Raw genomic sequence first — 16,525 nt, 5'->3', positions numbered from 1 at the left:
TCAACCGTACAATGGTTTCAAAAGCTCTCCAATCGGCGTTCAGATTACAGATTCAGCTGGGCTTCCTGGTTTAAACAATGGAGTGACGTCAGAACTGGTTACTGATATGTGAGCCATTAGATACCAACAGGGGCATTGAAGGTCGTTGACCCATTTGACCCTAGCGGTGCTTGGTTAGGTCCCTAACTTGCGTGCCATGTGGTCACTGGCTTCTAGCTATGGATGTCGCTTCAGATGAAAAGCGGTAGGTTTTGTTTTAACTTTTAGTAAAACTTTATGTTATTGTAGCTTATATTTAAAGCTTTTTGTCTGGCAACCATACTTGATGTTATGTAATTTTGTAGCTTTTAGTACACAAAAGTGTCCTGCAGGTTGAATTTTGATACAGGTGTGTCGTTTGTTCATGTATCCGTTTACATGGGTTTACTTGTTACAAACATGGCCATTGAAACAGAGTGGTTGGTTTGTTACACACCTGGCAAGTATAAGTTAGACATTCGCTAGTTGCATGTTGCTTGTTGGGACTTGTTTTTGTGTTGGCGGATCGTGGAAAATCCCCCAGCAGTCTGTGGGCGTATTGTGACGTCATTGGTTGAAAAAAAAAAGGTTTTGTTCACCTCAGGTTGCTGACCTGCCCTTTCAATAGGTTGTTTACCAGTAGCAGGTTTATTCTTTTACGTCATACAAAGGTAATGTTTGAATCTGGTACAGCTACTGTGTAGTAATAGTATCTTGTTGTTGTTGTCCTTGTTTAATGTCTAATGTATTGCTAGACGTGGTCTCTTCTTGCTGGTTTGCACTTGGTTCAGTTCAGATTATATATAAATATTTGTATATTTTATATCTACATTACTCTGTCAGATTAGGACATTTGAATATGTATGAAGGTTATAGAAGAGAAGTTGAGCCTAAACATTCAAAATGTCAGTCTCAATTTGTATAGCTAATGTCATGTTATGGTTTCTGTGATTATTCTACAGCAAAAAGGTCAATATGTACACACTGGTTTCCGGTCTATTTGACAGGTTCATTAATCATTGTCTGGCTAATGAGACTAATTAGCAGTAGACCAGAAACGATGCATGATAATTGGTGGTTAGAAAGTCTGAGGAAAGAATTTCACCGAAGGTTGTTTAAAAAGAAATAAAAACATTCAAGACTATTTAAAGATATACCATGTGTAGATTTGTAATGTTTTGATCATGAAAAAATTTTTCACAATTAATTCAGCTTTCTTGCTTTGTTGCCTAAAGGTACAATAACTCTTGAAATGTCCCTGCAAAAATAAATGAATTTACTGTATATTAAACTTCACAGGTAAACAAATTTGTATTTATGAATTTGAAACATGAATGTTTTTGAGTCACCTGTGTATCAGAATTAGTTCGGAGGACAATCATTTCGATCTATAAGTTCCAAAATAGCTCGATCTTTTTTAAATCCCTCTACTCCAAATACTTAGGTCCTGATATTTCCCATTGTCGTCATGCAGTTGACCCAACGTCCCATCTTTCAATACTTGTAGCAATCTGGTACACAGCAGTTAGCCTGTGGCTATTACAGTTGACGTCATCGGACCATTGAGCACAATGCCGAGAGGGCTTTGGGTCACTTGTGTTATTGTACCACTTCTGTTTGTGTGTTAATCACTGTGTTATCACCACCCTTTTTCCGGTTTAAATTTGTTCTTGACGTCCGATTTTTTTTTCTTGGCCAAGGACATTTTAATGAAGTTCTGAAGGTCGTCATAAGTGGGACGTAAGAGTTGCTTCTGTGAAAAAGGGAGGGGGACATTTTGCTTGGGGGCCCGACTGTGCTGTAGCACTGGAGGTCAAGTATTTTTGCTCAAGGAGTCAGTTTGTGTATGGGCAGGGTTACTCAGGAAGGTATGAGTTATTCTTTTTTTTTGGTAGTTAAACAAAGGGAAACTGATGGAATTTTAGGATAGATATGGTATAAAGTTACCCATTAATTATTTTGTTTGATTTTACTTATGTTTATTGTCTTGTATAGCTTTGATACTAGACGTAGTCTAAGTCTTAGCATGGTGCTGCATAATATATTATTGCTCATAAAACAAAAGTTTGAACTGTTTTAGCCTGTACAATAAGCATTAAATTGGAATATGAATTATTTTTAGGTATTTTCAGGCATGTATTTTGTATTGCTTGAACAAGCAAAACAAGGTTGTGCATGTTATAGCTGTTTTGTCTGAGTTTGAAACGTTGCTAACAGGTGTCAACAGTCTGACCCCAATTCTTATGTTTATAAACAACTTCAATTATCGTGAACAGGGTCAATGACCTGGTCTAGTTTACAAGCAAGTCTGCCATTTAATGACCATAAATAAGTGAGTATTTGTGGTGTGAAAAACAGTAACTAACTTACTGTTGTGAGTGTTATGTATGAACATTGTCCAAAGCAGCTTTCTGTATACCAAGTCCTTTTATAAGGCTGTGTCCCTTTGAGAGTTTGACCTACCAGTCATGCATAGATCAAACAATACTATCGGCTTTCCTTTTGTTTCGTATCTTAAGAAACATCAGCGTTCTGTCTGAGGTCTTCTCAGAAGGTAATGTTGTTACCGCATAGTCAACAAAGGAGGTTGAGACAGTCAACAAAATGTTGTCACAAATTTATTCATGGAGACATAATAACACAGTTGACTTGTGGAAGAATTGACATAACAGGTACAGGTGACTATCACCTTTTCAAGTTGTCAAACCTGAGACCAGACTGTAAGGTTTCAACCAGGAAGGACCCCTGCTCTTTTTGATAAGTGTGGTGGGTTCTTTAACACGCTTGACTTGTGGCTCTCCTCTAACACTTGACCTGGCTTTATGTCCTATCTGAGAGGATGTCCCTAACTGATGCTAGGTGTACTCAATTTCACCTGAGTCGAGTGAGGATATCTGCCTAGTAAAGGCCCTTTTCCAAGGGCAGAAATCGTAAGAATTGAGTTGTAGAATGCTTAATGAATTCAAGTAGAAACTGTAAATCTTAAAATATTCACGGTATTTTAAGTTCTAGCAGCCACTTCTTTTCATATGTTTATTTTTGTGGTTTTCAAGGTGGCCATATCATCAAAATCATGACACCCCCACTACATGTATATGTTTCTACTGTATTTCTAAGGCCACACCAATTCGTTTTGTTGGTTCTCTGACATTTTTAGTTCAAAAGATAGCAAGCAGACATCATAAAATGGGAGAGCTAGGAAGAAAACTTGAATATGGCTTTATTTCCTACATAAAACTGAGTCCACAGAGGCATCAACCAGGTCCTCAGACTTTGCTTTCATTAGGTTTTTGCAGTTAACCATATTTAAAAGAAATCCGAGAACCAACAAATTAAATTGGTGTGGCCTAAGTATATTATGGAATTGTCAAAAACCTCATACTGTGAAATAAACTCCCTGTGAAAATAGATGAATTTACGGTACACTTTCCCAACACAATTACCACGACTCTGGCTACTGTATTTTATATACACGATATTGTCTGCTGTGATTACGTGTAAAGTGGACTTTGATCAGCGTATGAACTAGTTTAAACACAATTATCGACAGTCATGCCATGCACTCGCATTTACCACCGGCGCTCACATACATGTAATTCAGTAGGAATCCTTATCATATTATGCTACAAAATTAGTTTTATTCTTATAATATTTGTTGATATGCATGCATGTGTGTTCTATGTAACTATATCATTTCACATATGGTATCTGTATTATGGTGATTTTAGTGATATAATGTATCATTTTTAAGTTTGACATCGTTTGTAAAAAATGATGTGTCATGTTACCCCCATTGTGTAACTGTGTATACTTATTGATTAATACTAATAATAACATATCATTATGATATGCTGCTATTTTACTTTTTTGATGTAAAATTCACAATTCTAGCATTACTAAAAAACATGTTTCAACCTATTGTTCATATGTATAAGAAAGACAATGCTGTTCGTTCATTGAAGTACATTGTAGTGTAATTTATGGATAAAATGTACAGTATAGCTATGGTGAGTTATGGGGCCAATACTATACATTTGACCAACTTGGCAGCAAGCACAACCCTCGTCACACAGTGCTTATTTTCCTAGTCTCATGGTTTGTTTGTTCTTTTTTTTTTTCCGTGCAGAAAGAAACCCCGTCAGCATCTGGCTGGACCTTTACCACGTTCGACCCTCCATCAGGATCATTCGACAACATTTCCAAGCGGACCTGGAGTTGCTACGAACCGTTCTCCTGCGGTGAACAGACTTGGAGAGTACTGTGCAGTTGTTTCGCGGTAGCTAGCACCCTCCCCTGTGGTAGTTAGCAGCTAAAGTCTTCACACGTTCACGCTGGCATTCCTTCAACTTGAACCTGACCACGGTAGTTAGCAAAGTCGGATCAGACATCGCATCTCGACCGTTTGCAGAGTAGTTAGCAAAACTGGACTGGCAACATCTTTGTAACACTAAGAAAACTTTGTTGAACATTACTCAAGCAAGCAAGCCTGGACTTACACTGGCAACCCTTCTGCAATTGGGAAGATACACGCCTATACACTGGCTTGTTAGAGAAATAAGAGACACGCCAAACTCTTGGCTGACCTAGTACTACAATGGAGGGCCCAGAGCATCCAGGTAAGGGTTGTGTTTTTTAACACCGTACATTTTATTTTAAATCGGTCTATAAAAGAGATATTGTAACACAGTTCTTTATGCTGATTTGCTTATAATTCTTGTCCCATTTTGATAATCGTTACTGTACTTCTAAAATCTTTATTCTCATCATTTTGATATTGGTCTTAATGTTGTATCAAATATGTATGTACAAGGTGCAATGTATGTATACTGTATGGGAGTTTTGTTGTGTCTGAAGAATTCAAACAAGACAATTAATTTGATTTTCACTTCTGCATGTTGTGAGTGTAGTTACATATTAAATCTTTGATTTTCTGATATAATCTTTGTATTGAGTGATCTAAAATAGATTAGTTGTGTTTGCTGTTTCCCGACTGACCCTAGAAAAAAGAGCTTTTCCTAGCCTTTTTTTGGGCTGACCCCTGCAATGGACAAATATTTCAAGCTAGTCGACCATTTCTAGCTCTATGATCTAACACCTGAGTGATAAATCGGTTTTCCAACATTGACATTGAAAATAGAAGTGTCCTCATGCAAGTTTTACTTTGTTAAACTGTATAAGTTGGATCACAGGTTGAATCACTAGCCAAAGTCTCATAAAAAAAATAAGAAAAACTAGAGAGGCCGACATTTGCTTGGGAGCAAATACAGCATATTTCAGTCCATCTCCCTCCCACGCAAAAGTGGACTATTCCAAACTTACCCTAGTGTAAAACTGGCAAAGATTCTCAAATAAATGAATTATATAGTAGCTATGTAATTGAGAACAAAGATGCAAGAACAAGCACATTGAATCTCGAAAGCTTTACTAATCATATTACAGGTATGCAAATACTAACAAGGATTAGATTTCATACATTTTGAAGGTCTTAGGCACATAAAATTGAATGTGTGGGTCATTAGGCACGACTTACGTGCAATGTGACCTCAGGTAACCCGCAATGGAACACGTGTTCCATGGCCAACGGCAGATGGAACGGGTATTCTTTAGATAGAACATGGAACGGGTATAGCACTTTTGGCCCTTTTTTTTGCTGAAAATAGCCATTAAAGTCCCCCAAATGAGTCATTTGGAAGTGGTGTATGCCAAATATGTGACTGCTATTCTGTAGACACATGTTCAAGGTACCCTTATACCGAATTTCAGATTATTTGGTTGTAAAACCAGGGCTCAGGATCCAAAAATCCATTTTTTGGCGAAAAATGCCCCAAAAAACCTTCTTTAAAATTTTTCAAAGGCATGTATCAAAAAAATGAAAAAAACGCCTGGGGGTATTGGCCCACTCTACCTCCATGACAAATTTCAAGTCATTTGGCTGAATGATGGCGGAGTTGAATCCCTTTGACTGTTTGGCAGGAGGAGAAGGAGGAGAAGGAGAAGAAACATCAGAGAACACAATATATTTCATCCATACCATGGTATGGACTGAAATATAAAAAGAATGAAACAGGAAAGTTTAACACAACATTTTTTTTCTTAGGCCTTTAATGCATGTCTAATCATGATGTGTGCTGTACTAATGCCTGCATGTTTTCCCTCATTTGACCCCTCTCCCCCCTTCGAAGGGTCAAATGTTCGTTTTCTGGCTCCGGCAGGCGAGCCCGGGCCGCGGATCATTCCGGAGGGGATGGTGATCGACGGGCGCGAGCAACAAGTCACGGCCGGCGGGGAAGTCGAGGATAGGTCAGTTAGTTAGTTATTGTTATAGTGTGTAAGCGCTCGAAATACTTTTTTTCAGGTACGTGCAAAATTGCACATTGGCAAAAATTTTAGGTGACATTCTGCAATGTAGTAACACACTTAAAAAAGGATTTCTAACACATGATGGTTAGGATTGGAACTGGAAACTGATTGGACTAACCTTCTTGGCGAAAGTAAAGAAGTATTTCTACCACTAATATTCAAATGAAAGCTCATCTGTGTTGGTAGAATCCATAGTTGCAAAGTTTAAGCTTAGTTCCAATACATAAGGGAACTCACAATAAATTTTTGGTCGAGCTCGTCAACCTTCATCAGGTGTATGGTCCTTAAACTTTGAAACTGAAAGAGGTGCTAGCGTCAAGGAAATAAAAAGAGTATGCATGATGTGGAAGTCCCAACTACTAAGTACCTACATTAATTTTGTAATACCAGCCCAGAAGAGAACAAGAAATAGCCATGCCTTCAAGTACCAGAGTTATCAACCAAGGATTGAGATGTTCAAGAATTCATTCTTTCCTAGAAGTATCGCAGAGACTATACAGATACAGTTACAGATACAGAACTTTTTCTACTACTGCAGGCTGAACTACATCAAGCAGCAGCAGGCTCTACAGCGGGAACTCCTGCACCAACACTTCAGACAGCAAGAGGAGCAGCTCGCCCGGCAGCACCAGGCGGAACTGCAGCAACATCTGCACCTCCAGAAGGTAATACAAAACGTGTCAAATTCTGGAAAGTTTGGATGTTTAGAGATTTCAAAAAAATGTTTTTGGGTCAAAATTTTGATAACAGTTTGAAAAAAAACTCAAGCAACTGGATATGATTATGCAGCAAGTTTAAACTGTAATTTCCAACACAACAAAAATTGGACTCACCCAAATTTTTGACTGTACAACTCCAGTCTTTTTCAAGGAACGAGCAATCCACCGCCTCCGTGACTGGATATGATTTTGGAAACGGTCAGATGTTTCAGGTGGAATCCACTACCTTTCGTCAGTGACACTAGAGAGTTGTCAGAAAGGCAGGTTCATAATACAAACTATTAATTGATTATGCAAATAAGTGAGGACAAATTTTTTGAAAGTCCAAAAGGAGACAAGGAAAGAAGGACAATGCAAATTAGTCAAAGAGTGTTCTTCAAAGTTCAAAGAGGGAAATTCATGCTTTTAAAGACAATTTGTTATTTCAATATGAAATACACTAGGGATTTTCAAATTCTAGTTAAATCCTCTTAGTGACATGGAATGGGCTCAAAGTGATTTTGAGATTTCTTTTTCAAGATTTCATTATCTGAAATTTTAAGTTAAGATGAAATGGAAAATCTCTAACTTGTATTTAAACTTTCCAGAATTTGACACCAACATTTTGTTATTTCTAGAAGTCTAATCCATTCATTCAATATGTTCTTATTTGTGCAAGAATTAAACAAGAAAGTTCTTTTCTTACTTCATGACATCGTACCGTTTAAACATATTTTCTTTAACTTTGACAGAACTGCTATGGGTTGGGGCTTAAAGTAAGTTTTCATGCTGTTATTCTCTAGTAACTGTTGTGTTGCTCTGACTTTTACATCCATTTAGTAGAGTTCTTATTTTTGTGTTGGTCACTACATTGCTACATTCCCTTGTTTAGCTATTTTGATAACTATAAGTGAAAGAAGTGTGCATGTTAGTTGGAAGTAACAAATTTGATTTTGTCAGGTGTTTGAATCTCAGATTGTTTCTTTTTGTGAAAAACAATTGGAACATTTGGAACAATTCTTTAGTACAGTTACTGTACTCTAGTGTTGCATTCGCAGAAACCACAAAAACAAATTAAACCAGTTTCAAGTACATTGAATTATATATATTTTTTGAATATGCAAAGGTTTATTTTTTTTCTAAAGTGAATTTGGTACATGCACATATCTTTAGCTCTACTTAATAATATATTATTTTGCTGAGGCCATATTTTACTGACAATGTTCAAGGTACTCATTCTTGAAAAAAACTTGCTTTCTGTGTGCCGTGTTTCTGTGAAATGGTGGTTTCTTCCTCCTTACACTTATAAACTGGGTTTTCTTCAACATAGACCGGTCTCCTTCCTAGCCAGTCAGCCCATGGAATACCATATTGAAGATACCATATTTAGATGCGTAGTTTGACCAAACATGCTCTCTGAGTGACAACAAAATTCATTGTTCTAACACCATAATGAAAACTCACCCAATTTTTTCAGCTGTCTTCATGTTTCATCAGTTACTCACGAAGTGTGTCATACTGTAATTTCATTTACTTTCGCTGCCAGTTCCACATAAGTTGCTTTGGATGCCAGAAGTCCTTGCACTTGCTGGCCAACGAAAAGGAGTTTTTGCTATATTTTCTTTATTTATAATTATATGAGATGGTTGGTGGGTTGCTCTTAACAACTTGTGCCGTCAGAGTAAATTTTGGGTTGTGTTTTTCCGCCCCATGCAGCTGGAGTTGTTACGGCAACACTTTCGTCAGCAGGAGGAGGACCTGGCCAGACAGCACCAGAGCGAGCTACAGACACAGCTACATCTACAGAAGGTACGAAATATAGCTCACAATAGGTAGGGGAACAAAAAAGTATAGGTGTAGGACTGGTGTCAACTGTGACAAAACCAAGAAGTTGCACCTACAGAAGGTAGCTGTAATCTTACAACGGGTAGGAGAAAGGGAGACAAACCTGACGTAGAAGTAGACCTGATGTCAAACGTGAGATGATAAAGACATCATAAAGTACAATGTATAGGAAGAAAATGTAAACATGTATTAAAGACTACTTACTGTTCCAGTAACTGCAACAGTACTATGTGACGTGAAAAATCATATTTAGACTTTGTGGTTGGTAATATTACATGATGTCTAAAATCATCTTGTATTCTTGATTACTAGTTTAGATTTACGAAATGCATGACGTTTTGTGATGTAAACTTTATGTTGAAACTCAATGTGGACATTCTTTTTTTCTACAGCCAGAGAACATGTCACCTATGGGACTGAGGGTAAGTTCCCTTATTACATACAAAATAATACTAACTATCAATTGCATACATTTAATGGTTACGAAAGTAAATACACATTCACACGTTCAATCAAACTGAAGATCTAACAGTAATGATAATAACTGGTTCACTTCAGTTTTCAAAAATCAAATACAACAGTTTCCAAAATGATACTGTCTACTTCTATTTTAGATTGGACTGGTCTACTCTGGTGCATCTTATCATGTGGTAAGCCACACACTACACACATATATGTGCAAAGGTGGAGGCCCCTAACTCGTAAACAGTTCTAATGTCTTAATATACATGTCCAAACTTGTTTTGTTTATACTATCATGAAAGTTCATATGTGTTGGTAGTTACATGTTTTAAGTTAAAACTTTTGGTCCAACACAAAAAAGACCAGTCACTCTGGTCTTCCTCAGTAGACTGACCCAGTGAAGCTTGTCACGTGGCTTCTTTGAAGTGTGACGTCAACACTGCTTCACTGGGTCAGTCTACTTAGGAAGCTCTAGGTGAGAGAACCTTTTTGTGTTGGACCAGAAAAGTTCTAAATTTGAACTTGTTTTGTTTACGTCTTAGGGGCTCTCAACTTTGGCATACTACCCACAGCACACAGTTCATGAACATTACAAAACAGTACGTTGGCAGAACGTACTGTGCCTGTGCCAAACCCAGATTTTTCACGTTTTTTGTTGGATGTTTGGTTGACGTTGCATCAGAATTTTCCCTGTTGCAGAAGGTATCTTTTCTCACATAACATTTGAAAACTATAGACAGGATGTCCTCTTTCGATATGCCAATGTGATCTTAAATGAGACGTTCTGCCAAAGTGCCATGCACAGTAGATTACGGGTTTCGTGCAGGCACAGTACGTTCTGCCGACGTGCTATTCAAACCATGCTTATGGACCTATCACATTATTACGTCACAGTTTGTTTACCGCAATGAATGCTGGTCAATCAACGTTTATATTGTACAGGGGTGCGTAGCGCAGTGTGTGTTTGTGTAGCGTTAGCCTAAATATAAGGCTTTTAATACAGTACTACTTTCATCTAATGTCACAACTAAATCACCCATTACAGCATGTAATGCTGTGTCAACAAAATTAGACGCAGCAAAAATCAAACATACCTGACTTTGAAAACTTTGAAATGATCTTTATTCTTTAACTAACACTGGTCAATTTAAATTGGGAAAAACAGAGGCAATCGGGAATCATCAGAAATATCAAATTTCTGCCTACAAATTTGGTATCATCTGAAAGCTCTCTTCATCATGATAGTAGTTATGTAAAAATTATTAGTCAGTGATGTTCATAGGATTAGATATGTTTGATTGAAAATGCACTAGACCATGTGGTCTGTTGATAGCCCATCAATGGGCTGCAATTAAACCACTTGGCCTGTACAAACAACAATAGTGGCCTGCCACAACAACAATAGTGGTCTGCCACTGGCCCCCACTGGGCTTCACACCTCAAATCACCTAACCCAGCTGAACCAAGCTCAGGCCAGTGGCCTACAAATTTGAAGGAAAAGGTGTGAAAAATGTAAATCGACCAAGGTTCATAGGCCACTGGGCTAACGCTAGCTCACCATGGCCCAACCAGAACCTATTCACACTCTGCCAGTTGGTGTGAAATAGTCTGATTGAGCAATTATCATTCAAAATGGGATTGTTATCCCATTCAGGTAGGGGCCACTTAGTAGTTAGAACAGACTATAGGAAGTTAAATTTGTAGGGTGCAGGTAATTTTATGTTACTACACAGAAAAGACTAACTTTATACACAAAAAAAGGAGTTTTCAAGTCCTGCTAACTGTTTGCCTATCACCCACGATGTTCATTTTTTTATTCATGGATATCTATCTATCTATCTATCTATCTATCTATCTATATATATATATATATATATATATATATATATATATATATATATATATATATATATNTAGGTCTCATGAAGACCTACCCACCTACCAAGTTTCATTCCAATCCATCCACTGCTTCTCGAGTTATCTTGCTAAACCACACACACACACACACACACACACACACACACATACACACCCACCCACACACAGACAAACGCTACTGAAAACATAACCTTCTTGGCGAAGGTAAAAAAGGAGTTTTCAAGTCCTGCTAACTGTTTGCCTATCACCCACGATGTTCATTTTTTTATTCATGGATATATATATATATATTACTGATAGTCATGGAAAATTTGGAGGTCAGTATCTTTAATCTTCAAACATGTCACTGTTGGAAGAATCTTCTAGTAACCAAAACAGATCCCAAAATTACCTTCTCAAGAAGTTGACATAGCTGATTGATTCAGACATACGTTCATGGCATTTTTGTTTACTTTCCTCAAATGTCAGTGTGTTTGGGAATTTTGCCTACAAAAGTTGACTGACTATAAGACTGTCCGTGTAGATAATGGAATGGTCCACATTGTCTTAGGAAATTCACGCTAAGTGAATGGCATTCTGTCAGAAGATCTCTAGCTAAGGTGTTAGAGACTTTTGTTTTCATATCAAGCTTGTACTAACACTAAACAGTATTTTTGCTCAAATCTGCAGACCATTGCAAGAAAATTTTGCTGCTTTTGAGGAGAACTGCTGATTCAATTGACACAAAGCTGTAATTCAGCTTGTGTCCCGAGTGCTGACGATATTGTTGTTATTTGTCTGGCCAAGGAGATTTGAAATTCAAAATTTGACTTTAAACCTCCTTTTTGTGGCTTGCACATCAATCCCATAATGACTGCACTCGGAAAACTGGCTTTTGACTAAGATTATGCAAATACATTGGCTCAGGAATGATAATAGTATCATTGACACACAAATGATAATACAATAGTAGGTAGGTGAGTGACAAAAGGATGGTGGTCACGAATAATTAAAGGATTCGTAACACATTACTGATAATCCCATATACATGTAATGTATGTCCCATACCTCAGGCAAAGTATAATCTGTTCCTTCAATTTCAATGGTATTTAATGGAAATACTAGATACAATGTCATTTCCAGGGAAACCTTTTCTTGAAGTATTTAGAAGAGAGCTCAGTACACCTACTACCAAAAACCTTTCTTTCAGTCAGTTTTTGTTGACACAAAATGAATACACATCTGATAAGCCCATATCCATTGCCTTACAATGTATGCCATGGAGGTCCGTCTTTCAACTCCATGCTTATGCTGAGGTCACATTTCCAAACTGGGACCAGGCTGTTTCGATTAACGAAAAATCAACAAGAATATACACAAATAGTTCCCATTATTGATTTTTTTCAACTTTTTTTGCAATTGTGCTTTGTTGTCTTTTATATGATCATACTTTTTATTCCATAAGACTTCCTGGCCGGGACCCGGTTATGACATCAGCATAAGTTTACAAACTACCATCACAGTTAGCCATGATACAGTAGTACAAAAATCCTGAGGGTTATATGGGTTGTTGTTTTTCTATGGAGAAAAAAACCTATGGACACTTTTGCTGTCAGAAGTTATCAAATCAAATGCTGGTGCAAGGTTGGTGCAAAACAGTAGTATTAACTGCATTTTAGCAAACCAACTAAAGGTACTTGCAGGGTGAAGCAGTGCCAAGGGTTTTGTAGGTCCTGACAACACGGCTCGAAAGTTATAAGTACATGTACTGTGTGCATTCGGGGGGATACCTCTGTCTCCAAAAACAAAGTCAAACCTGATAGGTTATTGTCATAATGTAGATTAGTCTAATCAAGGTCCTTGGTCTAATCATTCAATATGCTATTTTATTACTGATTGTACCCTCTTTTATTTTATCAGTTTGTTTTTTTAGCAAGGAGGTATCATTTTGTTTTGAACACGGAGATTACATTATATCTTCACTTGTTTCGAACACCATACATCTGATGAGACCTCATGAAAGCCCCTAGCAGGCTGAGGGCAGCTGCAGCTAGCTCCTAAAATATTGGCCACATTCTGGTGTATACGACACCATCTCACACTCACTCTAGATATTAAATAGTAAGAAAAGGTTAGATCATATAGATAGAAAAAGACTTTTTTCTACCTCCATGATTAGATCATTGAATCATTTTAGAATTTTTCTAACCCCTTCAACAAAAATAGGTCACATGCTCTTCATCAACAGTACTAACAACAGTCACGCTGACTGGTCCTGGACCTTTTGGTGCAATCAGTTCGTAAGATGGAGCCTCAGTACGTGTTGTGGCCAACTTGTGGGTCTTTCTGCTTGCCCTTTGTGTTTCAAATACTATTCACCTATGCGCTAATAAAGGAGGTTTACTTGAATGTGATAACCAGCAAGCAACAACAGGGAAACAAATTATGGGCCATTGTTATTCAAGGTTTGTTTTAACAATGTCAAATTGTACAGCTCCTCTTCAGCTCTTTTTGTATGGTTTAATGCAAATGTGCCTGTTACATTGTTTTTATCAAATTGAATGAACCATGGACGTTCCACAAGAATGTCCTTGAATGAACAAAGTTTCATTTTTTTCTATGCAATGCATAATTTATACTACATGTAGGTAAAACAAAATGTTAGATTCATGGGTCCAGTATAGCCTTCGTAGCAGGCTAATAGAACTGGGGGTTTGGTGGTCTTCAGCTGTTTTCTGATTAGCCCAGTTAAACCAGGCCGACTGTATGTTGTCTATTTGCAAGGACATTATACATGTGTATAATGTCCTTGCTATATGCAATCAGAAAATAGCACATGAAAGCTCCCAAAGACCCTGAAGACCCCCCAAACCCACAGTTTTTGGCATGCTACATATCCGGAGGCTAGGTCCAACAAGGGAGGAGACTTTCGATCAATGACTGAATGAGAGTATTGCTAAGTTAGCCACTGTAAATGCTAACAGTTGACATTAGTCATTGTAGTGCAAAAGCAACTCAGCCAAGTTACTATGAAGGAGGTTACACTGTTCTATACCGGGGGTAATGGCCAAATTAGCCTCAAAACCACAAACAAATCCACAACTTAGGACTTAAAGCGTTAGCTAACATCAAAGCATTTTTCTGAAAACTCCCAATTCAAAGATACATTGAATTCTAAAAATTCCCAAAGACTACCAATGGTCTTTATTAAGTATGACCATGGAGTTAGGACTAGATCAGGGAATGGAACAAACTTGAGCCCAGTGCAGCGGAGGCGGGGTCTCTCGTCCCAGTTGAGCCACCCCATCATGTCTTGTATTATGTAAATATTTCTAACACACTAATGCATCTTTAGCACACATAAAATCAGTTGTTCATGTTCACTTCTTGATTATCCTTTTTTTTCCCTTCGTTTATATGTTATTATGTACCAGGTCACAATTGTTACTAACAATGTGCAACCTGCCAACAAGGAGGTTTAAAAGAAACCTCCTTGCTGCCAATAAACCTACATTGTAGGGCTAAGGCAGACATGAAGATGACTTCTAAAGAAGGTCAATTAATTTTTATACTTTTTCTATCTTAGTTGGCAGATGTTCTAAAGTCAAGCTTACAAACTAAAAAATAGTTAAACTGTGACCTGATAAAGTGAAATCGAATACTTCTCTCATTCCCTTTACTTCCACTTAATATAATATATACCTATTGTATATAATTTGTAAAGTGGATTTAGCAATCATTGTTTGGACCTGGTGAACTAGACTGGGCCTTACTTAGCCCAGTGGCCTCAGTGAAGGCCCATGGGCCATGCAAATGAGTCATTCTACTGGTAAAACTGTCAGACATGTGCTAATTACACTGACAAGCAAGGTGTGATAACTCATTATGCGAGTGTATTTTACAGTGTGGAATGGCCAATTATAACTCATTTGCACTGGGCTGGACCTATGCTAGGCCACGTGGTCTACGAAGGGGCCAGTATTGGCTGTTACTTGTTCATGTGGTCCAACCAATAGACCACTGAGTTGGGCAACTTTCAAAATGGAATATTTCCGTAACGTTACATGTTATGACCAAATTAAAGACATCATGATGCAAGGGAAATCATGCTCTTTCCAATGACATGTAAAAGTTAACTGTATCTTCAGTAGAAAAAAAGTTAGAAAATTGGATCACCAAGATGGCCGCCTTGAAATCGGGAAACTGAACTTCCCAATTTAAACTGACCAGTGTTAAATGCTTCTCATCCTAAATCATATAGAGAAAAATGAATATTATATTAATAAATATTATCTCATTGGTATAAAATGTGAAGCAGATGACTTAACATATTATCTAAGTTATTCAGAGCTGATTCATTACCTAGATGATAAAAAAAGTCATCTGCACTCTGAATTTTTTTTCCTTTCCATCTTTGGCAATGGCAATCAGGAGAAAAACTTTGTTGTCCAATGGGGATCAGTATTCAGCAAGGCACCGGTCACGATGGACACTTAGAAAATTTCTATCTGCACTTTCGGATGCACTCACTTTTCCCCGCACTTCAGAGGCTCTGACCGACCAATCATCTCCCACTGGTCAGTATCCAATATGAAGGGTAAGAACCCTCCTCGACCAGTGGTCACTCAGTCCGAGGGTTTTGAACAAGACTTGAACAGATTGCTCTTTGGCATTCAAGTCCTCTTAGCCGAAAAAAATAAATAAAAAAGAAACTTACAGCACACAGAGAAGTCACTTTTACAGGGTTTAGATTTCCAAATATTGGCAGGTTGCTGGGATCTGCACATGTATTGGAACAGATCATTTCCAGAGGATTACCGCAAAATATTCCTCATGTTCCCTTGCCTAGCCAGACGACACAAAATGAATATCAAGGACAAACATGAAACAAAATTTAGCCCCAAAGTGGACGTGCTGTCAAAGCTCGTTTAGGCAAGTTCATTTCAGCCACTTTTCTCCAAAGATGGTAAAAAAGATTTTTGATTGACCCTAATACTACTTCAGCTGGCCGCGGCAGATGGAAATTACGAGGGGTCCAGGTCTCAAGGCCCGCTCGGAATAGAGGTCACCGGGAACGAAATGACATATATTTTTGGAAAAAGAGGATAAGCCACTACAGAAACACACAAGGCTTTATCCATAACAAGATACAAACTAGCTCAAACAAACCCGATCCTTTATCATATATCCGTGTGACTGGCCAGGTGACATGTGAAAAAGTCTGGCATGGCGTGCCTACCCACCTACCCCCATTACACCGCCGTCTCTCCCCAGAAAGCTTTCAG

General features: G+C 37.9%; 1 protein-coding gene across 1 annotated transcript in view; it reads left to right on the top strand.

Annotated features, from left to right (window-relative positions):
- Positions 1–16,525, top strand: part of LOC109477989 (histone deacetylase 5-like) — a 62,157-nt gene that overhangs the window by 28,782 nt on the left and 16,850 nt on the right. Inside the window, exons 2-8 of the mRNA XM_019779442.1 lie at positions 4,145–4,634; positions 6,201–6,318; positions 6,917–7,043; positions 7,829–7,852; positions 8,793–8,885; positions 9,314–9,343; positions 9,536–9,571. Coding sequence (XP_019635001.1) covers positions 4,613–4,634; positions 6,201–6,318; positions 6,917–7,043; positions 7,829–7,852; positions 8,793–8,885; positions 9,314–9,343; positions 9,536–9,571 — 450 coding nt within the window. The 5' untranslated portion in view covers positions 4,145–4,612. The remainder of the gene's footprint in view (positions 1–4,144; positions 4,635–6,200; positions 6,319–6,916; positions 7,044–7,828; positions 7,853–8,792; positions 8,886–9,313; positions 9,344–9,535; positions 9,572–16,525) is intronic.

This window comes from Branchiostoma belcheri, unplaced genomic scaffold (assembly GCF_001625305.1).
Source record: "Branchiostoma belcheri isolate BF01 breed outbred unplaced genomic scaffold, Haploidv18h27 scaffold42, whole genome shotgun sequence".
Lineage (NCBI taxonomy): Eukaryota > Metazoa > Chordata > Leptocardii > Amphioxiformes > Branchiostomatidae > Branchiostoma > Branchiostoma belcheri.
Note: the sequence above shows the minus strand (reverse complement) of the source record. Positions and strands in the feature narration are given on the sequence as shown.